This window comes from Crocodylus porosus, unplaced genomic scaffold (assembly GCF_001723895.1).
Source record: "Crocodylus porosus isolate Cpor-Errol unplaced genomic scaffold, CroPor_comp1, whole genome shotgun sequence".
NCBI lineage: Eukaryota > Metazoa > Chordata > Crocodylia > Crocodylidae > Crocodylus > Crocodylus porosus.
The window spans coordinates 142,200,576-142,225,110 of NW_017728931.1; the positions used below are offsets into that span (position 1 = coordinate 142,200,576).

Sequence of the window (24,535 nt, forward strand, 5' to 3'; positions counted from 1 at the left end):
TTGCACACCTAATCGTGTTAATGCTGTGATCTCACAGCGCCCCGGGGTGCTGTGGCACTCTGGTTGCAAGCCCCTGGTTTAGACTGGCAGGCTCTCTCTCTGCCTCTGTGCCTGGACAGTAACTTGAAGAGCAGTGCTTTGATTTCAGTGCGGTCTCCAAAGTGTGGCTTTTAAGATAAATGACAAATCAAATGTGTTTTTTGCCACTCCTCTGGTTTGTGTTGACTTCCTGCACCTCACTCCACTTGAACCGTGAAACTTCGCCGGCCCTTTCACTTTCCGTTTAAAGGCAGTCGTGTTTCCTGGTTCTTCTGGACTGTATCTGCACCGAGGGGCCAGATGCTCGGATGAGCATCATTAGCTTCCAGCTGGCCTGTGGGGCTCGGCTCGGCAGCGACGCGGACGGCTCGCTGGGCAATAATGGCTGCAGTTTTCAATGAGTTTCAAATACAAAAGGGCACGATGCAGTCCGCCTCGCGTCTGGTGCCCCAGCCCAAATGGTGCCCATCAACTGTTGGGGCAGAAAGGGGATCCAAAGCTGACTCTCATCTGCTGCAAGGCTCCTTTGCCTTGTAAATCAATGGGACACAGCTTGGTATTGGAGTGGCTGACTTTGGGCCATGCCCAACCAAGCAAAAGGAGGTTTTGGCTGCTCTGGGCTAATGCCAAGGCATTTTTTTCAATATTGGTTGGCCACCCATCTTAGTACGACTCCCCAGCCTTTGTTTTTTTGCCCGTGTGTTAAATAACCCATACTCAGAGTCCCTCAGTGTTGCTTGATGATGTTCCAGTCTGGTACATCAGCTTCTTTCCAAGCAGCAAATGCTGCTAACACAGCGACCAGAAAGGGCAACGCTGACTCTGGGAGATCTCACTGAGATGTGTGAAAGTCTTTTGACAGATCCAGGCGTATCTTCTGTGAATCTCGGACTGCGAGGATTAGCAGGTCAATTGCTTTGAACAGCACGTCTTCTGCAAAGACGAGGACAAGATTGACGGTGAGGCCTGTTTCCAGCCTAGATGTCCCCAAGATTTTTTTTTTTTTTTGTACCTTGGTTTGGAGACAAGAAAAACAAGGACTCGCATTGTCAACCCTTTTGATTTGTCTCATCCCCTGCCTCCATTTGCCTGCAAGCACCATCACCATCACCATCAGCAGTGGCAGCCTTAAGGGAGGGCAAAGCAGCTCCACACTTTAGGGGGCCCCAAAATTTTGCAACAAATGTCCGACTTGCTTATAGGTCATCAAAATTAGGCCTCAAAGGGGCCCCAAATGACTCTCTTGCCCAAGGCTCCAACACCCCTAAGGCCACCACTGCTGCCAGATCTCCGGAGTCGAGCAGAGTCGGGCCAGCCAAATCGGAAAGCTGCAAGGAAACCACGGCGCTGCAGGGAGTGATCCCATTACTCTGGTAGGTAGGGCTGGTCTCCCAGAATCAGTCCCAGGCCGAAGTCGCAGAAAGCAGGTGCTTTCTCATCTGTGGTACTCTCTTTCAGATCAGATGTACCCATACAAGCCTGATCTCTCCTACCTGGCACAGTGACACCAGCTTGGAAAGGGACAGCAGGTGCTTCTCTAATGATGATAAATCCCAGGCACTTTTTCTGAGAACCAGATGGCTTAGCCCTAGCATCCCAGCTACATTTTGATTTTACCTGTCTAAGGTCCCCTTATGAAAAGCATTTAATCCCATTCACCCCAACTGGGGCATTTGCAAATGCTCTCCAGAATGAGTGCCCAGAGCATTCAAGCCAGTGGCAAGAGTCTCACAGAAGGCAGGGTATAGTTGTACCTTATAGACTAACCAAAGTAGATGTGATGTGTCTGTATCTTTCTAGCTATATACCTAGATATATATACATACATATCTCTATATCTAAATAGATAGAGATGTGTATATAGATTTATAACTCTGTGTGTGTGTATCTAGCTATAGATATCTATATCTCTATATATACATACATAGATACATACATATCTCTATATCGATCTATATATCTAAATAGATATCTAGATATAGATCGATACAGAGATATGTATGTATCTATGTATGTATGTACATGTATATAGATTTATAACTCTGTGTGTGTGTGTGTGTGTGTGTGTGTGTGTGTGTGTAGCACAAGCTTCATATTTAACATGATTCACAACAATTATGCACAGCTGCTTCTTTAACAATGAACATTTCCTGAGCTTGAAAGCCTCTCTCTGGTACTTAGTCACGGAGCATCTTGGACTCCACTAAATCCTTTCTCACAGACCCCGGAGGAAGTCAGAACTCAATCTCATTTGCAGAGGAGGAAACTAAAGCCTAGAAGATGGTAAGCGATTGGTCCCCAGCTCCACAGGAAGTCAGCAGCAGGGGCAGGAACCAAATGCAGCTTCTCCTGACCGTACCGCTTTAATAACCACAGCATCCTTCCCCTTTCAAGCACAGCATTTTCCAAATGCCATAAAATGAGACCTCTGCAAAAAACTCAAGGGACTGCTGCGTGGAGCTGAGCAGCGGCTGCATAGCAGCCACTGCTCTGCCTCCGTCTGCAAGCTCGTGGTACTTGGATGCTTGCCCCATATCAGCAAAAGCCCTGGTACATCCTGTATCAAGCACTCACTTTGTAAGGGCCCAGGTAATGCTGTTTAAAACAGCCTTGGCCATGGGCTTTGTATAGAGGTGACTAGAGATGACAAAGCCGCTACCCTGGAGAACTCCACGAGCCGTTCCCATTAAAATCACCGGGCCCGTCTGCAAAATAGATCTGCCCCATGCAAATGCAGCAGAATCTGGCCCTGCCTTTTATACAGATGTGCCTTCCTTTTGCACAGATGGGTACACTCAGGCTGGCGTGTCAAAGGGGCACCTACAGCCCCTGGGCTTGCACAAGGGTCTGCACCAAAGAGAGACTGTAAAGCTAGTTCTTCATAAGGACCCTCTCCGATGGAGGGGAACTTGCTGCCAGGCGGATTCAAGTAAAACCTTCAGTCATTTGGGGAGGGCAGCCGGGCAGGAAGGCTTCCTATTGTTGCTTCACCGAGCTGAGTGCTGGAGCTGGCACTTTTTAAGGTGTAACTGGAATAAAGCCATTCCCCTCTTGTCCAGGTCGCCCTCATCACCCGCATCCAGCAGCCGTGAGTGCACAGGGCATGCAGCCTGGGGGGCTTGTGGCTCCTACTAGAGCAGTGTGCTGTCCATGCGGTGTGTGGTCCCCAGCCACTTTGATACTGGACCGCCCTGACAGCAACCGGCTTCCAGGTACAAAAGGACCTCCTGTCTCTATTGTCTCTATCCCAGCAGAGCAGAGGCAAGTGGCAAGCAAATGGATTCCCAGAAAACCTCAACTTGCAACTCTCAAGGTTAACACTGAAAAAAGCCTATAGATGCACCCTTAGTGACCTGCCAAAAGTGACATTTCCCGAGCCTTAGCCCAAAGCCGCGCTTGCACAAGATTGACTTTCTTCTCCCATTGAATCACCATAAGCCTGCATCTAAGTTACTTCCTCTGGCCAACCTTACCATATCCGAGGCTCCTGCATTTTATATATGCTAAAAAAAACCCCAAACAAAACAAAAATGTCAGGACATCTAATAGCTCATATTATTGTGGCATTTAAAGAAAAAAGAAAGTCTGATGCAAAGCCTGTTAAGGCAATGGGAGGCTTTCAGTCATTTGACTGGTGACGACTGATTTTGCGTTAGGGCTTTGGCCACAGAAAGGGTGCAACGCAGAGAGAGGTGTGCAGTACACGTTGCGCTTTCTCCCCTGCTTTTCAAGTATGGAGCTAACAGTGACAGTGGTTTCTCCAAGGATTCAAAGGCATTACCCCCTGCTATTGTCACCAAACAAGCACAGCTGGGGCTATTATGCAGGTAAATATATGTTAAAAAGGAGGCTGTCCTCACTGATGTAAGAAATGCTCTGCAAATATTGCTGGGCCGGCAGTGAAGAATGAAATCCCCTATTGCTAAACGGCTGCTATTTTAGGGTCTGCTTTGCCTGTCATTGAAATCAACAGGAAGTTTCAGATGGATGTCACCGGAAGCTGGATGAGGACTTCCAGGGCCAAAGCGTGACTCCGAAAACCCAGTGACTTGGCTCAGATTTCCACCCCTGGTTCCCGCTAGCTGACTCCATCTCCAGCTGCAGCGGGGTGGGGACAACCCAAGGTCTGACTCATTGCAACAAGAAGGTGCAGGAGGACACACAGGGGATGGGCAAACAAATGACAGGGAGCTAAATGGGACTTGCTGCACATCAGCTCCTCCATGGTAGCCACCTCGATGTATGATCTTATCCCACGATAAGTGAATGCTGCATGGTGGTAGCTTAGCCCACAGCTCAGCTTACCACAGGGTAGGAGCAGGCACATGGGCAGCTATCGCAGGATGGCTGAGATGGAAAGCTCCCATCCCTTTTAACCTGCTGTTGACTGGTTCATTTGTCCGTGCCAGTACCCAGCCCTCCGGTCAGAGGGCTGCCTGACTTTTACTAACTGCTATAAGAAATGGGAATATTTCCGATGCCCTTAATAGGTAGCCGATTAACTAGGGACAGGGGCAGATTCTGTTTCTGCATCAAATCAATGTGTCTGCTGTGATGATTACAGGCCAATTCTGGAACGAGAACAGCCAAGGGTCCTTTTTAAAAGAACATAAAAGCTCAATGGTGAATACAGCTCTTAGCCCCAGACTGTCAGACACGTGCAAGGGAAGCAATAAGTACGAAGCCTTTCCCCCTGAGCTGGAGGTTCAAAGAGGAGGATTTTTATTTTTACTATTAAAAGATGGTGAGAAGTGTCAGACTGACTGTGTGGGAGAGGAAACTCCTCCTCTGAGTCTGACGCAAAGCCCACTGAAGGCAACGGGAGGCTTTCAATCATTTGACTGGTGACGACTGATTTTGGGTTGGGGATTTGACCACAGAAAGGGTGCAGTGCAGAAAGAGGGTGTGCAGGCTTCCTCATGCTACCTAAGCTTTCCCAGCCGGGTTTTCAAAAGAATATAAGGGGAGTTCCCCTCCAGAGCTAACAGGGCTAAATGTTCCTCACCTCGATTGGCCTCTATAATCAGGTGCCCCACAAGGTTACCAGCCTTGGCTCCTTGTCCTTAGGAACAGCACAGAGCCCTGCCTGTCTTTCCATCCAGGCCACTGACTGGCTGTGCCATTGTGGCAACTTGTAGACTCATATTATTAGCATGAGGTCCAAATCTCCCCAGCAAGGTTGGGACCCCATTTTGCTGGGAACGGTGCAAATGCCGATAAAGAGATACCAAGGAGCGCAGTTCAACCCCATGTGATTGGAAGGGAACGGCAGGGATTCTCCAATGAGGAAGACCATGCAGGTGTCTGTGAAGCCCTTGAGTGCATGTGCCCAAAAGCTTGAGACAACAACAAAAAAGATAATTTGTTTTGCTGTTTTCTAGGTGATAAAAGGTATCACCTCTGAACCACGAGTTTTAGAGTTTTGTATTCCTTCTTATCCACATGATACACCAGTTTCAAATTCTATCTAACCGAGACCCTCCACATAACCTGTTTGCAAGGTATCAAAGCTTGAGCTCTTTCACAGATTCACAGAGTTAGGGCTGGAAGGGACCTCGCGAGATCATCCGGTCCAGCCCCCCTGCTCTGGGTAGCAAAGACTGCTGGGATCAAATAACCCCAGCAAAGTGTGCATTCCTTACTCAGGCAAAACTCCCATTCTCTTTAAAAGGAATTGGCCTTTTAAACCACTTCAAGATTTGACCCTTTCTTCCACACTCAAAACCAGTGACCAAACAAGGAGGCTAAAAATAACCTGTTTTATTTTCTTGCTGGCCACTCTCCCATGCTAACATCGATTCCTTCAAAGAGCCGGAGGACTTCTGGCTTCTTTGCCAGCTGCTGTGCAGACGTTCCCGTGCAGTCCCGAGAGTCCTGAAGTCCGGCTTGCAAAAGGATGGACACACAGGTGGCGTGTTGGCCGGAGCAGGCCATGTGCAGGGCTGTGGGAAGACAAGACGGTGAAAGGGAACAGAGCGGGGATCTGGATTCTGGGGGTGACACGATGGAGGAAGATCCAGCAAAGAAACTGGCCGAGACTGGGAAATGACTGCGACATATTTTGTCCCTGACCCAGGGCCTGCATTCTGCAGCGGCGGGACTTGACCATTACTGCTGGGCACATTACAGAAAGTTGGGAAACGTTAATGACCTGCCATGAGCCCAATGAGCCATGCTTGCTGCACCCATAGTGGGCAGTCAGGCCTCTGAAGATGGCCTAAAATGAAGATGGAGTTTGGCCCAGCTGGTTGCACAAGGGAGATTGGCTTTGGCGACTGTTGCTGGAGCATGCGGGGAGGATAGCAGAGTGAGAGAGGCCTCCGGCCCTCGTTACTTGCAAGTGAGTTTTGGTTTGAATGAAAAGGGTCCAAAAGATGCTGGATGGGGTGATGAGTCTTCCAGGAGCATGGGAGTCAGCCCCGTATATCACAAGGCAAGCCATTAAATGAGACTATTTCTGTTCATTTGGGGCTGCTTTTTCCCATAAAGTACCCTCTGGCCAAGCACAGTATCACCCGTATCCACAGTATCCCAGTATCACCACCATAAATAACCATCGAACACAAGGCTGTCCCAGATAGAAGAAACTAACTGTATCATCTTGGGAAAGGTCGGGGGGAGGTTTGTATTGTTAGCATAACTAAATTTTGACATGGATGATTGTATAGACTGCAACTAATTCATAAGTGATGCATGTCCTTGGCTAGTAGCTCTGTGGATGTCAAAGGGATGATGCCAGTACAGGCCAGCTCAGGGGTCTGGAGCACAGTCCATGAGCACACGACTGGGTCTCGGGCGCTGAGAAAGAAAGTTTCAGTGCATCAGTTGGATTGTCTCCGGTCCCAGCATAGCTGCTAAGTTGGGAATCTGGTCCAGTCTTGGATAGCTGGGTTCGCCAGCCTTCCTCACCTCATCTCTTGGCTCAGTCTTGCAAGGTCCTCAGTGTCTTTTGCAAAGTCCTGAGAGCCTTCATCTCCCAGTAACATCAACAGGGAGCTGAGGGCACCCGGGGTCTTGCAAGAGATGTTCAGCCTTGCAGCTCCTGGGACAGAAGACATCCCAATAACTGAGGCATGTTTGGGCTTCCCTGCCATGGGGTTACATGGGGAAAAGGCTGGCGTGTGACTGCTATAGACCACGGCAAACAGGTAGGTCAAAGAGACCCTGAATATCCCTAATTCACAGTGTAGGCTAGGCATGGGGAGAAAGGCAGATTAAGGCACTGCTCACGATGGCTGCAGATGCAAGACTGTAGGGTCGCTGTGAACATTTCCGAAGGCTGCATAAACAGCCCATTTTGACAGTGGCTGAACCCATTTCTTCCCTTCTTAGAAACAGTGAATGCAAAGGGAACCTCACCCATTGCCATGCTTGAGGTGGTGTCCCCAACTCAATGCAGTGACCACGGCGGCTCAATGCCGCATCCAAATTTCACCAAAGTTACAAGCCATTTTTACGTACACCTGCTGCTGGTTTCAGCCTGTGCCCTGTATGCTCACAAAAAGGGAGACAGGGCATCTCGTTTTCGAAAGTGGCAAGTGCGGCTACACAAATAGGAAACGATCCCAAGTCCTTACCCGATCGGCTTTTCCCGTCTCTGGCTTGCAAGTCAGCGTCCAAGGACAGCAGCGTTCGGATGGTGCTTGCGTGTCCCTCCTGCATTCAAAAGCACAAACAATGTTTACTGCAGATCTGTTGCAGCCGAAGCAGCCCTTTAACTCTTCCCAGTTTGGCATCTCCTATAAATGTGCAGGAGTGTGCAACAGGAAAAAAGCCTGTGAATCAATGTTTACCGAATCTCTACGGGTGGCACATAGACAACACCACATGCCCCATGGAAATATTCAGTGCAGGATCCTGATTTTTGATCCAGTTGAGGGTAAGAGGAGAGGGAGATTCAGCTCTTGGGATCTGAGGGCCCCCCGGCACATCAGGAAATTACTCTTAGCTGCCTGTGACCTCAATGGCCTGCTGCTTTAGCTAGAAGCACAGCAGCACCTTCCTCCTCCTCCGTGGGTGGCCAGCTCTATGGACAGCTCTAATCAACCCAGCAATTCCCATGCAAGATGATCCTCCCTGCCCTGTGCTGCCACAGCCAGGCCAGTTCCCAGCCATTCCCATGCAAGATGATCCGTGCTGCCACGGCCAGGCAGAAAGGCCACAGCACGTGGATGACCTGGCCCACAATCAGCGCTTCTGCTTGAGGTCTGCCAGGACATTGTCTGGATCCAGCGGCTGCGGGGAGAACTGCAGGCCTTTCCTTGGGCGTGCACGTTCCTGTTAACTGTTCACAGGCTCTTGACAAAGAAAGGAGCTCAGTCCAAGGACAGTCCTTGAAATGATGCTTCGTGACGAGCCATCTCCAGGTGCAATGCTGAGGATACAGGCAATAGCTTGCAAGAGAGAGGGAGAATCAAAGCCCCAAATGTGCTAAGTGCTGAGTGCCTCCTGGTCCCCGTGAAAGCAGCAACAGATAAATGTTAGAGGCTGGAAGGGACCAGACAAGATCATCGGGTCTAGCCCCGCTGCACTTGGGCAGGAAAGACTCCTGGGGTCAGATGACCCCAGCAAGGTGGGCATCAAGATGCTCATTGGGAATCAGCTGGAGTCGAAGGCGAAAGACCCCTCCTCTTGCCCTTATGGACAGGTCCCGGCTTGGTGACGCTGGAGACTGAAGCCCTCAGGTTTTGGGGTGAGGACACGTATCTTCCTCAATTATTTGCTTTGGATTGGCCATCCCAGTCATGCAGGTAGTGATAGGAAGCAGGCAGGCCAGGCCAGGGGCCTAAGGGGACCGCGAGGAAAGATCTTAGCTGAATGCCCCATTTGCCAAGTGAGCAAAGGAAAAAAAAATGCTCAATCCCACAGGGAAAGAGGTGGCTGCTCAGGCTATATCCACACTGCACAGTGAGCTCCAGTGCTTGGCTCCTGTGTCTAAACGCTCCCGTGTGCCTAGCCCAGGTACCAGCATCCCTGCTGCACGGCCATCCCCACGTCACCGTGGCCTGTGTCTCTGCCCTCGCACACACGTTCGGGGCAGGCTCTGTGGTTCTCTGTGCCAGGCTTTTCCAGGCAGTTATAGCCCCTTGGAGGGGCAATGAAGGAAGGACCTAGGAGGGCTATTGGCCTTTGAGTTATTTTGCTTGCATCCACACTGCCAAGCAGCACGAGCTAAAGTACAGCTCAGGCTATACTTTATTCCCATATTCCCAATCGTGCAAGCTGCCAGGGTGGGGAGGGCAGTCAACGTGCAAACAAGTCTATGCCCGAGGGTCTTTGCATGGATGGCGTGTGGGAGAGACTGGGCGGGCATGTGTCTAACACTGCAAGCTGCGGTGACACACAGAGAAACCCTGAAAGGCCCAGACTTAGAAACCGCGATGGGCCCAAGCTACAGAGTTTAAGGGAAGATCCCTGTGTATCTGATTCCTTGCCCCTGAAGTCTATCAATGCCTCCAGGACTCCTATTAACTGGTCTTGACCTTCAGGGGGAAGTTAAGGCACCCAGGATGGGAGGATTGCATCTGTCCTGAGGATATGAAAGAATTGTCCCTGTAGCCCCGGTGAGGCCCCACGCTTGCGTGGACTGGCAGGAGTTAACGGAGAATGACCCTGGAGCCTGACGATGCTTCTTTATTAGCAAATCGTTGCATTGAAGCTGTCAGCTAATCTTGCCTTTTCCCAGCCAATCCACATCTAGGATCAAATAATGAAATCAAATTGCTTTTATGGGCTCCCCACACAAAACCCTCAGATCTCTGATTTTCCTTATACGATATACACATCGGCAGCTCATGGTTTGTTAAAAGGAATAAGCTTCATTAAGGTACTGTGTTTTCTCCTATGCTGTAAACCTCTTGTGGTTACTAGAGATCTAGAAGTGTCCCTTAGTAGGGGGTGGGGGGGGAGCTTTCAATCGATCCAAATTTATTCTCTCTCCATTGACATAAGCCTGCACAGCGCTGGCATTTTCCAAAGGATTGATATGGTATTTGTGCTTCACAAGAATACAGAGATTGACTCACTGATACAGATTAATGATCCACCCCGTTCTGCCTCTTCCGGGGACAGCAGCTCATTTCAGATGCCTCCGGGGAATATTTTAAACCTCTCCACCCACCCCCCTCGACTCCCACTAAATGACTGCACCCATTTTGGCAATTTCTCCTTCACCTTGGCTAATTAGTGCAAGCACAGATCTCACTTCCTCCCCCCCTCCCCGTGCTCCCTTTCCCAATTATCATCCGAGTCAGTCGCATCGCAGGCTGCGCATTCCCTTTGCTCACAGCACCGAATGCGCTGCCGTACATGCAAAACAACTGTGCGCCAGCAGCTGTTTGACCTAAAGCTGCCTGTGCTGCAAATTGAGTTGAAAGCATCATTTTGTTCTAACGTATTTACAGATGCAAAAAATAAAAGAGTGAGGGAAACCCCACCCCCACCCAAATCAAACCGACCTGAAACAAATTACACCACAAATGTGAAGCGACATCAATGCTGACAAAGGCACAGAAACCCATCAACGCTTTTACCAATCAGGCTGTGCAACCCTCGGCAAGAGCCAAGCTGGGAACTTCTCCAAGGGGACATTTGCATTCCCCCATCGCCTTGTTGTAAGAGGTACAAGAAGGGCTTTCAATGCCCTTTCTTGGTGCACAAGGACGGGCAGCCAGGGGAAAGGGCTCCTGTATGGGGGCCATCCTGTGCCAATGCTGCACTGAGCTGGGCCAGCGCTCTCAGGAAGAGGCACGGAGGCGTTTGTAACAGAGGGAGAAAGCCACATTTCACTCCAGCTATCGGGCTAGGCTGGGCGCACAATCCCAACCCGGTCTAATCCACTTCTCGCATCAGTGGGCCAGCCAGTCCTGTCCTGGCATTTGCTCCCTCTGGATAACCTCCCTTTCCAGTGCCTTGGGGCTGCCCTAAGTGCAACAGGGTAATGCTTCTGACACTGTGAGGTCCCCAACCAAATGGTTTCCCTTCGGGAATCATTAAAACCCCCCCTCATATAACAGGGATGCTGCTGTAAGCTAACACGTGCATAATAGAGATCTGCAGGAGGTGGCTCAGCTCCTGAGCAGGACCCACTGGAGAAGCAATAAAGCCACTACAGCAATATGACTTGTCCTGTGTGCCCAGATGATACAAGAAGGGAAAGGCCCACGCTCAACCCTTCTACCCTGTTTTGCACCATCCTAACAAGGGGGCCGGAGGAAGGAGGAAAGGACCCGGAAAAGGGTGTAGGAAGCTCCCAAACCCTACAAACCTGGCCAGAACTGACCCATTGACACAAAGGACTGGCTTTTTAAAACCACAGCGGGTGTTTCTGTGCAGCATGGGGCTACAGCCAGAAATGACTAGGTGCTTTAGGACCTTGCTGAGGATCAGGGGTGGTTTGGGACCTGCAGGGCTGCAAGCTGCCAGACAGGTGGGAACCGAATAAGGAGGAAATTTGAGCAAGAGTTTCTTCCCCCATCACCTGAACTGTCCGACGAGCAGCAGAGAGACCTAGCATCAGTCCTGCAAGCCTGCTCTTGAAGGAAGCTGGCACCCAGAGCTCCCATTAAGTAATGAGCCAGCACTTCCATCCAAGCATTAATACTGCTCCCAGGAGGCTGGGGCAACTCCAACCACGTGCCAAGGTCAGCTCCTCTTTGGTGCCCATCGCCAGGCAAACGATGGTGCCACCTGTGTCAGCCCTCAGAGCCCCCTGGACTGTGGCTATTTTGTTACGTGCCCCCCAGCTGAAAGGAGACAAACCTTGGCTGCGTAATGGAGCGCCGTGAGCCGGAGGGACGTTGCTCTCTCGTTGACGCCAACGCCCAGCTCCGAGACAAGGAACCAGATGGCTTCATCCTGCGCCGTGACCGCTGCCAGGTGCAGGGGCTGGGCCCCCAGGGCATCCCCTGCCATGTGGCAGGCCTAGGGGGACACAGAAACCAATGCCAGATGGTCAGGAAGGTTTAAGCGCCCGGCGCACCCCACACACCTGCCTGTTCCTAAAAGGCCGACGAGAACATAGCACATCGTTCAGAAAAAATTCCTCACCCAGCAGGGTTAAAGTGTTGGAGCAGTTTGTACGTAGGCAATAGCTTCTTTATTGTGCTTCTACCATGGCTAGAGCTTTGGTTTCCTCTTCCTTAGACTGGCATGAGTTATAACAACTCTACTGAGGCCCATTGCCTTTTCACTTAAGACTATAGGAGAGGCCATCCTGGGTCATCCCAGAGGTCCATCCACCTCTGTACCCTGTGCCCTCCCTCTGGACACCGAGGAGGGCTTGAAGTTCCTCTTAGGTTTAGGTAGACATGGTTCTTTGGGGAAATCTGATATCTTTTATTAGACCGACTCAAATTTAGTATAATAAAAGATATCGGATTTCCCCGATGAACCTTGTCCGCCTGTGTCCTTAGACCAACACAGCTACACCTTACACCCCTGTATCATAGGTCTAGGCCCTTCATTATATAATAAATAGACCTGTATTTGACAGAGTAGGTGCTAAGGGGAACAGCATCAATGCCTTGATCCATACCCTGTCCTCTCCCCCTACAGCTCCCAGCATTAAGAGGCCTAAAAGTCCCAATTTGGATGCTGCATCCTTAGCTGTCATGTTGGACCCATCCACCTTGCATTTGTCCGGTCCCCTTTTAAAGAGGGTTTTTTTTTTATGTTCTTTTAAGTTTTCAGACCCATAGCTGCCGAAAGAAAAACAAGCAGTGGAGAGTCTGTTATTTCAAATGCACAGTTGGATCCAGCAGCCTCTCTGTACTGTCAGCCATTGCAAAGGAAATGCAGGGTTGCTGCAGGGAGAAGCTGGGAACCACAGCTGTTATGGGCGTGTGAAGCTAATGGCCTTTACAGCCAGATGGTTGTTGAAATGGCCAGGATGTCTCCAGTGCTATCAGCCTTGGGGCATCACTCAGATCTAGAAATGCCACACGATGAACTGGAAGAGGAAGAAAATTACTACTGGTTCCTCATCTCAGCCTTTCACCAACTCCGTTTGCACCCTCGCTGGGCCCCAGTTTCCTGGTCTGTAAAGCAGGAACAATAATACATCCTCTCCCGTCACCCCATGCACCTGCCTCACTGTTGGCTGATGATCTAGTGCAGAGGGCTGCGTCATCTATGGTCAGCAAATTTGGCAGCAGGGGAGTGAAAATGAATGCTGCCACCATGCCCTTCCCACCCCATTTCTGGACCCATGGGCTGGTGACATGGTACCTGGGGCTGGATCTGGCCTGCGGGCAGGAGATCAAGCACCACTAATTTAACTAATATTTATAAGATGTGCTGATGGCAAAAGGCTCGTGAGGGACAGACTAGGCTTCTCTGACTGCCTCAGCAATTGTATGGTAACTCCTTGCCGAGGGAGTAAAAGACTCACAATCAGCCCCTAGTGAAAACCTGCCATACATCAAACCCTGACTCTTACTCACTTTTCCACTCAGTCCTCACTGGACCAACTCTCTTTCTACCTCCAGTGGGAGTCAATCTAAGCAAAGTCTGTAAGATTTAGCTGTCTTTCCCAGCTAATCACATCCCCTTTGCTGGGTGCCCGGCCCCCAAAGGAAGTCAGTGTACCTTGTGCTTTTCCAGAAGCAGCCGGGCTATATCTATATGCCCGTTCTGTATTGCATCCATAAAGGGCGTGATTCCACAATTGTCCCGGCTGTCAGGCTTGTACTGGCACCTGGGTGAGAACATAAAACAAGAGAGGGCTGAATTCACTGGAGCCCTTTGGGCTGCAATGGGGCTGGAGTTGAAGCTAGAGAGTGCGTTTACTCGTTCATTAATGCGCTGTAATTGTGGCGCATTGAGTACTTGTAATAAACAGGTACTTACTTAATGCACCATAATCGGCGCTACTGCACATAAGCGTAGATGAATGCTTTTTTAAGTGACATTAATGTGCATTAGACTCAATCTACTGTGCATTAGCACAGGGTTTGCCTGCCATGCTAATGCGCAGTAGATTTAGTCTTCTGCACATTAAGCATCTCACATAAATGCACTCTCAGGGGTGCATCTGAGGCCTATCAGTGGCTGTAACACGACGGCTTTAGATATGCAGACAGGGCTGACTAGAACAAGAGGGCACGGGGCCATTTGGGGCTCAAAGCTCTTCTCTCGGTGGTGCAACTCCTGGGAGGCGAGCTTCACCCTCACACAGTGAAACAGCAAGTCTCTGCCCCACTTAAACATTTCCATAGGACATGCAAGGGCAACAAGCATCGTGTTGGCACAAGGAGGAGCCTTGCCCTTATTCCACACTGGTGGCATCACATAAGCCATCATTATTGTGGGCCAGATCCTTGCACAGGCAGAACTCCCATCCACGTGAATGGAAAGTGGTCTTAGTAGAAGCCCAAAACAGAGGCTTTGGCCCAATAATATGGTGATGGGTCAAATTCACTTCAGGCCAACTGGAAACCAGGCTTTAGTAGGACCAAGAGAGGTGTGAGGATGTGGACAGATCCTCTCCTCTGCTTGGGATCTTTCAGAAGGGTAATGCAACTCTACCAAAGGCAATGCTGATCAGGAAAGAGGTGGGGCCAGGATGTCTGGGTATGGATCGATTCAGTGCAGCTTCAAAGCCCCAGGCAGAAACTAGACAGGACCTTGAATGGCAAGAGAGCAGAGCGAGCACGATGCGCTGTCAGACCTCATCGTGAGATGAGCCCTAGCCCTGCCGCACGGTGGCTCTCACTGCTATGCACAAAGGCAGTAGTTGGGATGGGTCATTATCCCTGCGGATGTTACACCAGGCCCAAACTTGCCCCAAGGGATTTTTTTTTTTCTTTTTGGTTGCCATAAGGACTTGGACCCATTGAAGGCAACCCAAGTGATTGAGCTGAGGAATAAAGAGCCCGCTAATGTCCATAACTGGGGGCTCATAGCACAGTGACGTCCAAGACAATTCAGAGAATAAATTTGTCTCAAATCGCCGTAATTGGCTGTGAAAAAGCCAGAGGCAATTGATATATTCTTAGGGCTCAAGAAGGAGCAGCTGTGCGGCTGGGATTGCTGCATGGCACAAATGTGCTTTGTGTCCGTGTCATCTGGAGCACGCCTGGTCCTATGATGGCGGGGGGGTGGCAGGGAGAGGGTTGGCAGAGGAGAGTGTGAGTGTGAGAGTGTGTGTGTGTGTGTGTGTGTGCGCGCGCGCGCGCGTGCGCATATGCACATGTATATGCATGCAGAAAACAAGGATAGGAAACACCCTTACCGCTCAAGCAGCACTTTCACTACGTCAAAACAGCCATGCATTGCTGTGAGAGAGAGGAAGTGGATGGTAATTCATGTTTGCATGCATCCTCCCACCTACAAAGAAAAAACCTACCAATTGGGTTTGTACCCCTCTGGGCTTAAGTATGATGTATAAAGAACCCCCCCAAAAAAGTTTCCCGTCTGTATTTTTTATTTAGATACAATCAGGAAGACCAAAGCAGTCCTTTTTTTTCTGGAAACCTCAAGGAAACCTCCAGATAAAATGGGAGGAAAAAAGCAGAATGAGAGATTTACTTGCCCTCTCCAGGGTGGTGTGCGTGGAGAGATTGTATATCCTGAATCTCAGCAAATAAATCTTTTTCCCTGGGTATTTGTTCGTTCTCTAACTTAAACAGAGATTCAGCAAAACCAACACAAAACAAACGGTTTTGAATGATCTGAATAATACTGCCCTCCCTGCCCTCCCTTTTTGGGCTTCGATCTCATTTTCTGGCTAATTGAGTCATGATCCCTCTAGCTCTGCAGTCATCCATTGAGTCCTTCTTAGGGGAAAAATAGGGCAGAAAAATCTGAATTGCAAATGGAAAAACCTTTCTTTATCTATCACACTGCAGCAAAATGGGGATGCTTCCCTGTTTTTTTCCCCTCCTTTTCCAGTCATTTTTAAGAAGTAAAAATAACCCCACAGATTATTAATTCAGGCTATTCCCTCTCTTTGATTAAGGATTCAGATCAAATGTTTTGATTCCTCAGCTCACAGATCACAGAGCAAGAAGAGTGCATGGCATATAGAAAATACCAGTGAATGCAAGTCTTAGATGCAACAGCAACAGCGCAACAATGAACCTGGTGTGCTGTGACCACCACTTAATAGCACTGATCACAACCGCCTGATTGTTACACTGCCCTTCCTGCCTTTTGTGGCATCTCCCCATTGTCTGGCCTCAGACTTAGCCTGTAAACTCTTTGAGGCAGAGACTTTTTGTGCTATGGGTTTTCAGTGCCCTACAACAGAGCCTTGATCTTTGATTGCAGCATCCTCACCATGTGCATAATGTTTCAAGGACACCTGGAGCACAACACAGCTATTGAGGGAGGAACAGCCTGCCATTATGAATGCAAGTTATGTTAATAAACTGCACTTCTTTTGCATATTGCAAGGATCACAGGACACTGCAGATACTTAATGAAGCCTCATGGCACCCATGTGGCCCGAGAAAATACTATCACCAGCATGTCACAGATGGGAACTTGGGGCAGGGGCAGGTAAAGCAATTTGCTCTAGGTCACACAGGAAGTCTGTGGCAGAGAAAGGACCAGCATCCCCAGCTCTGAACTGTAATTATAAACACATCCGCCCTCCAACTGGAGCCACTGAGTGATCATTTATTCCAGTAATTGAAATTCATGGTCTTAATTCAGATGTGAGATCATAACAGTTGGCACTAGTACATCTCCCTGCATCTGCAACTCTCAGAGCGCTCTGCACACAGGAGAAGAGGGCACCGGCCCTGCTGGAGCGAAGTTGGAGTGCTACTTTCCATTTAAAGAAGGGCTGAGAGGTTTAAGATTGAGCTTGAGCTGTCAAATTTTCCCCAGGCTTCTTGCAAACACTCAACATATGGCTCTGGCGCTCCCCAAACTCACCTTGGTTGCTCAGGATTTATCCCAACTAATGCAAGACACTAGTGGTGCAAAAGTTATTGACCTCAGCATTTGGAGACCCCCCGCACCCACTCCATCTGGCACGCCTGGCAGTGGGTGCAGGGCGGACTGGCAGCGGCAGCCAGGCAGAGTGAACTGGCGCCGCAAGGGCTGCCGAGAAGCCAAGTCCAAGTCCACACCTGAGGGCAGCAGGACTGGCCGCGTGAGCCATGCCCCAAGCTGCCCATCGCACCTGGGCTGGGTGGGGGCCAAGGGACCCTCCGCAGGCTGGATAAAATCCCTTGCCCATCCTGAGATAAATGGAGATGGGTGGTAGGGGAGAGGATTAAGATCTAATTTCAGATGTCCCAAATGATGGGATACTTGCCATCCCGGTGTTATCTGCAGCATTGTTTCTAGCAGGGCAGCCCACCAGTGGGCTATGAAGCATGCCCCGTAGCTCACAGGAAAGCTGAAGGGAAGCATGTAGTGGGGCGAATGAACGAGTCACTGAGCTAAAATTGCCCTTTCAGTTCAGACAGCTTTTCCCATCTTGTCATCCCACATCAGACCAGGAAGAGTACTGATTACCTCTTCAAACTGTTGGGCATCCTCATGCCCAACTCAGTGGGAACTGAGGACACTTCATGACTTCAGAGATTCAGCCTCTGAACAGCATTAACCCTTATCTTCTCTGCTAAAAGAGGTGTGCTTGGAATAACTAACATGCCTTGTCTATCCTTGGGGAAAAAAAGACTGGGATGAAAAGGCAAGTTTGTCTTACTGGGAGGTAAAAGTGGCAAGGTCAGCTCCAGGCAGGGCTACAGTGCTGATCTTGTTGAAGTTACTTTGCAGTAAAACTGAAGTGCCTTTTTTTTACTGTGTTTTTACCTCTGGAGGGGTCAGGCAAGGTACCCCCCAGGGTCCAAAACCATGCCCCCCGTTAGCCATGAAGACAAAGCCTTTCTCCTCATCTCTGCAGACCCACAAGCTCTCCTGGGGCCGGGAGGAGTGGGATCCATACCTGCAGTGTGCAGAGGTGTCCTTTTTATTTTGCTCTCTGTGTCCCAGCTGCTCGGTGCCACAGCAAGCAAGTACTGGATGACCTGGGGATGGCCCTCTCGACTGGCGATGTGGAAGCAATTCCAGCCATCTTTGTTCTTCAGCAGTGGGTTAGCCCCGTGCTCAATGAGATCTTTGATGACATCCAGGTTGGTCCTGGTGCAGGCCATCATCAGAGGTGTCCTGAAAAAGGGAAGGGAGGATAAACACAATGCAACCTCGCTATAACACCAGCTGCTCCTGTAAGTCCAGGCTACGAAGCTGCAATAAATGAATTTGAAGCATGGTATAAGGTTCAGTGTGGCCAAGCAGGGGTCTAGTTGGTCAGCCTGGGTGTAATGTATTGACTCAATGAATGCAATCCCGTTTGCCCTCTTGTGGCAGGCCAGACAGGATAGGTGACCTCCCCAAGCCCAGGGAAAACTTGGGTCAACTCACAGAGCCCCCTTTAAGGAGCAAAAGCCCTAGTCTTTACCCCAGCGCTGCACCTGGATGCTTCAGCTGATGACCAGCCTCTTTGTTCCCCTGCCACAAACCCGTTCACGGCAAGTCCTAGAGCATCATTTTTCCACCGCAAGCCTGGAGACTGAACTAGCTGAGCCTAACTACATTTAAGCCGGCTGAAACTCGCCGTTACCACAGAGCACTTGGGGCGCTTGTACATGGTGCGTTGGCGTCAACGCCAAAGTGCTGACGCTGGAAATTCGTCTCCCTGCATCCAAACAGCCCGACAGGCCATCACAAAGCAAGCTTGCTTTCCACTCTAGGAGAGGAAGCATGCATTCAAGGCATCGTTGTCTTTGACCTGCTGGGGTCACATCGGTCCTTGCCTTCCCCGCAGTCTCATTCCTGTCCTCAGAGGTGACAACTGGAACTGCAGATAACAAACTGTGAGAGTCAGACAATCCCATTTTCCCAATCCACGTGAGCCAGCATAGCCAGCTCTTAAACGTCACCTTCATTTCCTAGGCAACACATCGGCACGATGCTCCCTGCATTTATTCAGTTGCTGCCATTCCCTGTGCACGAGAGAGGTGCCAATGCGACATTACTCTCGTACGCCCTGAGACACCATCTTCCCATTTTCAGCCTCACAACACATTTTTTAAAGCATTTCTAGCGTCCTCCAAGCAACGCAGAAGACACTATCTTTTAGGCCCTGTATTATTTACAGCCTCTGCTGCAGAGAGGTCTCCCTAGCCAGACTGCAACACCAGCAGAGAAGCCAAGCCAAGCCTCCCATCAGCATATTTAGCTCAGCGATGGGCTAATTTCATGGTGGGGGGACCTCATATGAGCAGGACAAAGACTTAATAAGCCTCAGGAAACCTCCAGAAAGCCCCGAGCCCTACCCCCAAGCAATTCTCTCCTGCTTTTGGGAGAGCTCCTAAAATAAATCTATAATAGATACCTCCAAGGCTGTGTCCCTCCTGCTGGGAAGACCAGAGGGTGTCCTGGAAAGACTATTTCCATAACCAGTCCCTTACTTGGCAAATGGGAGTGGAAGACTACAATTGCTGCCATACATAAGTCCTTCACCCCATCTGCCTGCCGATGGACAGCGGTCATTTTAGAGGCAATACAGGCCAGATGGATATTGGCTTTTAAACGATGAACTCATAAAAAAAAAATCGTAAGGGAACAAACCCTTAAAGTAGTATCAGGAGAGGTCTCTGGCAGCTCCGTGTGACAAGCACAAGGCTAGTGTTTATTCAAAAAAAAATAAAATTGAGTTAGGGCTCTGGGGAAAAAAAAATAACCCCTCATCTGTCCTGTTTCTCTAGCAATAATGGATTATCCCCAGTTAGGCATATTTCAGAGGTTGGGCATTTTAAGCGTCCTGAGCAAGAAGGCTTCTCTTATTTTCACACACTGACACATTCATCTCTCCTCTCGGTCTTTTAAATGAGGCAAGGGGGATGTGCAGTGGGAAGCAGACATGAAGTATCATGTGAAAGTAGGGCTGGAAGGACCTCCGGGGAGCATCACGTCCAGCGGTTCTCACCCTTTTTAGACTCGAGGCACCCCTCATTAGCCGCAAGGCCCCCCTTGGAAAATGCCAGCTATGGTTTTCAGTCATTTTTTACTCCAGAAAAAATAACACAGCAATTCTTCTGGGACAGAGAGCTTGGAAAGATTGCACAATAGGTCAGAAAGCTTTTAACACTAAGAATCCCTATTTGAAATCTCAATTCACGTTTGCATGCCTAGCAAAGTTGACACTGCGCAATAGTCTTGAAAAGGGTGAGAACTTAAGGCTGATCTAGTCCAACCTCCTGCTCCAGGGAGGATTGCCCCAGACTAAAATTGTATTTCCATGACTTGATTCCTTCCTATTTAGTACCCCCGCCCTCTGCGAGTCGATTCGTAGCATCTGCCAGAGTAAATTAACCTGCAAAAGCTCATGCCTCTCTGAATACGTTGGCTTATAAAGGGACCACCCTGCCCTGCCTTAAACAATCCTAGTCATATATTTGTCTTAATTCTTAAATACTTCAGGAACAACTCCCATGGACATCAACCAGGCATCATGCCCCAAACATCAAAAAAAAACCCCTATAGCTTGCCAAGGGATGAAGGCTGTGCCAATGTCCTACTGTTGCAGGAACAAAAAGTTATTTGTTAAAATATACTCAAGAGATCCAGGAGGGAAGGGCAATTCTTGTATTTTCCCCCCTGGCTGGTGTCACGAATGGCCTGTGGAGAGCATGCACCCCCCAGGTTTGGTAATCAAGTGAACTCCACAAACAAAGTGAAATGAATAATCAGTCTTGCTCTGACTTTGGGTGCCACCTAAACCCAACCTGAAATCACTTGTGTGCACACTTGACTTCATGCCTGTACAGAATTTCCTTGAACGCGACAATGCCAGGCCCCTATGTTTCTCTGTCTCAGTGGAGGCCAGGCTTTTTGGTAGGAGTGCCACAGATTAAGCCCCCTGACCTCCCTGAATACTGCACGTCTCCAATCCTCTTCCCCTGTTTAATCAGCTGCTCTGATTTCTGCTCCTGGCCCTGTTTCCATGCTTGATCTGCTGCTCTGCTTTCTCCTCCATGCCCTGTGCTCTGCCTGCTCTGCTTTCTGCTCCTTGCCTGGTGTTCTCCTGTCTGATCTGATGGTCTGGTTTCTGTTCCTGGCCATATGCTCCACCACTCCCTGCTGTGTGCTCCCATGCCTGCTCTGCTTGCTCCTCCATGCCTGGTACTCTAACGCCTGCTCTGCTGGTCTGCCTTTTGCTCCTTGCCCAGTGTTCTCATAGCTGATCTGCTGGTCTGCTTTCTGCTCCTTGCCATGTACTCCCATGCCCAATCCCCCATTCTGTTTTCTGCTCCCTACCCAGTCTGCTGCTCAGCTTTCTGCTCCATCCGCCACTGTTCTGCCTGCCCCTTCCCTGATCTGCCACGTATCACACACACAAGCTGCCTGTGCCATTTGTGGCACACGTGCCGCAGGTTGGCTACCTTTACTGTCTCTCATCCCTGCACTGGGCAACTCATCTGTTATTGCCAAAAATTCAAGAGTCTCATGGCTATCAAAGACCAGGCCAGGCTTTTTGATATTCACATGAATAAGTCTATGGCAGCGAGTTAGGACAAAATCCACAGAGGTATTTAGGTAGCCGTGTCCTGTTGATACCAATACCTTTGTAGTTCCGACTGTTCTCTGCTCTAACCCATGCGTGTTATATATAAAGACTGAAACTGGTGCATTGACTCTTGCTTTGGACAAGAAAGTAAAGACCATTGGTCTTGGAGTCTTTGTGGACAAAAGGTGATATGGGAATACAAAGCAGACAGCAACATATTCGCATCTAGCAATGACACGTGCTGTGTCTCTGTCTCCCCCTGCTTCCCTTTATGTTGGTGTCAGGCATCACTAAACCGCCTTCCGATTTGTAATGGTAAGGATTCAGCCAATCATTCCTATTTCTGGTTTTATTTCAGCATTAACTCTTCAGTAATAATTTTTGGCTGCTTCCTGGGATGGAAATCCATTCCCTGAGCCACATCGGTGAATAATGCTTAGTCCCCTTTCAACAGGTTAGTCCAATGCTTAGTCCCCCTTCACATGGGAATTTTCACCAGAAGAGAGCATGCATTTTCTAGCTATTGCTAATGAAGGCTCGTTTTAGGTCTATGATGGAGGCATGTCTGTCTAATTTACTCATCAGTATCTGCACGCCTGAGGAAAATCAAGGTGTGAAGAGTGAGAGACTGGAGCTTTTCAGCATGTGAGAGGGAGACCTGGGATAAGACCAGAACTAGTTTAGGATGCCTGTGGTTGCATGCCAGTCACTCCGCATCAGTCCCTGTCAAGCAGTACAACCAAATGAGCCCGCGACCTACCAGTCTGCCTTTTTCAAGCAGTCTACCTTGGCCCCTTTAGCCAGCAGGTACAGCACACAGTCCCCGTGGCCCATAGAAGCGGCTTCGTGCAGGGGCCGCTTGTAGTCATTATTGCACATCTCAATGTCCATCTCCAAGGTGTCCACTAAGTGGGCCAGCATGTCTAGGTGACCGTGCCTGGCTGCGTAATGCAGCAGCGTGTCCCCGGATTTCCCAAAGTGTTTCCGCCTCACTGCCTGGACCAGATCCTCATCCCTCTGCAGCTCTCCTTTGAAAAGGTCAAACCGTCCTTCTTGAATCAACTTGAGCAGCTGTCTCTGGGTTTCCCCCTCTGCCATAGCGAAGGGGGCAGCTTCTAGGAAACCAGAAAGGAAAAGAGGTAATATTTTTAAAAAAAGAGTGCAATATGCACTATTCCTAAGCTGTTCAAATGCGACTTGGAAAGTAATGCAACGCAACAAAGGGGTCTCTTCAAATGAGTCAGGCATCCATCAGCCGACTTCCTGGGGCTAAAATGTCCACGGGAAAACAGCAAGGGAGGGGAGAGGAGGGGAGGCTCTAAAATAGGCACGGGACCTGAAATGGATGAGAGCAACTAGATGTTAGCTAGAAAAGCAACTTTAAAATACCCACCGCCCCCTGTACCAGTGCTTGGCATGCACTGACTTAAGTCAGCAAGACTTGCAGCTCATGCAGAGCCAGCCAGTGGTTCCTAGACACCAGGCATGTATAAAACACCCCCAAACAAAAAAGCAGACACCCCCAAACAAAAAAGATCCACGCCAGGAGCTGGAAATCCCCAAGCTGCTTGCATTCCTCACAGTGCAGGGTTAGAGACCCATGCAAACAACCCGCTGTGGCCGCTGCACGGCTGTGCTGTGCCACACTGCCTTCCCCCAGGCTCCAGCTGGGGTTTTTTGGACGAATAGCACTTGCCCTGCTCCCTGGCAGCACAAGCAGCCTCCGTCTGCATCCTGCAGAGAGAAAAGCATGCAGGGCGAGCTGTGCATGCAGGCAGAGCATTGCAGGAGGGGACCCTCCGCCTTCAAGAGCAGCACTCCCCTGTTACAGGTAGGATCCCTGCTTTGATTGGCCTGGGATTCAGGACACCTGGGTCCTATTCTGCATTCGGCTTCTGAGATGATGGTGGGCAAGCAGCTTCCCTTCCCTGTGCCTCAGTTTTCCCATCTGCAAAATGGGGACAATGCTATTGCTTTTTATTTGTTTTTTTTGGTAAAGTGTTCTCAGATCAGCTGAAGAAACACAATATAAAGCTGCTGCTGTTTGTACCCATGTACTCACTGAACTGAGGAGCACAGGATCGGGAAGGGACCAACAGAATCCAGTTTCTTGCTATCACATTATACACACATTGATACACATTCAAATTAAAGTCAGGTAGGAACCAGCTATGGAGTGGTTACACATTTTCAAGCACTAACGTTGTAGCTGATTGGCTCTTTTTATAGCTTGAGAGGCATTTTTATGGTGTGATAAGCACTTTGTATGTGCAGCTGGTCGAAATGTATTGCGCGATTAACTAGTTAATTGTGTGCAATGTGTAGCAGGGGCCTCCCATTTGTAAACTGCCAAGCCGCAGGTTAACGCCTGGTGGGGTTGTGCCCGCAGGACTGCAGCACTGCAACAAGCCTCTGATGAAGGCACGGCGTGGGGGGGGCACATGGCACTACTTCTTCCCCGCAGCCTGTGGTGTTTGTGTCAGGGCCCCGTCTCCGTCCTGAAGCCCGGGTCACCTCTTTGCTGCACCTGGGGACAAGTCCACAACCTCTTCTTGTCCATATTTATTTTTGGTTTGCCATTACGTCCCTGCATGGGAGAACGCGGTCACCACTGTGATGTCACCACGCCACAATGCGACCTCACGCTTCTGGGCGACACCATCGCACTTTCCCACGATGGCACGTCTTTGTCTTTGGCCATTACGTCGCTGCATGGCTGAATTAGGTCACCGCCCCAATGTCACCATGCAGCAAGGGGCCCTCGCGCTTCCGCACGACACCACCGCGCCCCCCATGACGTCACATCTTTATATTTGGGTTGCCGTGAGGTCACCGCCGCGACGTCACCAGGCAGCAATGCGACATCACGCTTCTGCGTGACATCATCACACCTCCCCATGATGTCACCCCCCAACCTAGTGGCATTTTCCAGGACAAGGCCCAGCAGCGCCAGGCTTTCCACAACACTGC

The 24,535-nt window shown here is 49.8% G+C and overlaps 1 protein-coding gene across 3 annotated transcripts; it reads right to left on the bottom strand.

The window, feature by feature from the left end:
* Positions 1–741: 741 nt before the first annotated feature.
* Positions 742–23,237, bottom strand: ANKRD16 (ankyrin repeat domain 16). 3 transcript variants are annotated; one of them, XM_019543798.1, is made up of 9 exons: positions 22,959–23,237; positions 22,326–22,680; positions 17,942–18,162; positions 15,272–15,314; positions 13,627–13,735; positions 11,800–11,961; positions 7,617–7,695; positions 5,795–5,981; positions 742–972 (listed from the first exon to the last, which is right to left on the bottom strand). In XM_019543798.1, exons 1-8 carry the CDS (start codon positions 22,981–22,983, stop codon positions 5,800–5,802), a joined length of 1,176 nt encoding a protein of 391 aa, XP_019399343.1. In that variant the 5' UTR covers positions 22,984–23,237; the 3' UTR covers positions 742–972; positions 5,795–5,799. The 3 variants fall into 3 exon arrangements, with proteins under 3 accessions (XP_019399343.1, XP_019399342.1, XP_019399344.1); XM_019543797.1 differs by lacking the exon at positions 742–972 and having other exon boundaries at positions 5,784–5,981; XM_019543799.1 differs by lacking the exon at positions 742–972 and having other exon boundaries at positions 5,784–5,981; positions 23,147–23,216.
* Between the last annotated feature and the right edge of the window lie 1,298 nt (positions 23,238–24,535).

Bases quoted from the DNA above. Each gene is read 5' to 3' on its own strand.
- ANKRD16 (XM_019543798.1), bottom strand. From the start codon at position 22,983: ATGCCAAGCACTGGTACAGGGGGCG. The intron at 11,962-13,626 runs GTACACTGACTT...GTGTCCCCCTAG, and splicing joins TGCTTCTGGAAAAGCACAAG to GCCTGCCACATGGCAGGGGA. The intron at 5,982-7,616 runs GTAAGGACTTGG...GTCTTCCCACAG, and splicing joins AGACGGGAAAAGCCGATCGG to CCCTGCACATGGCCTGCTCC.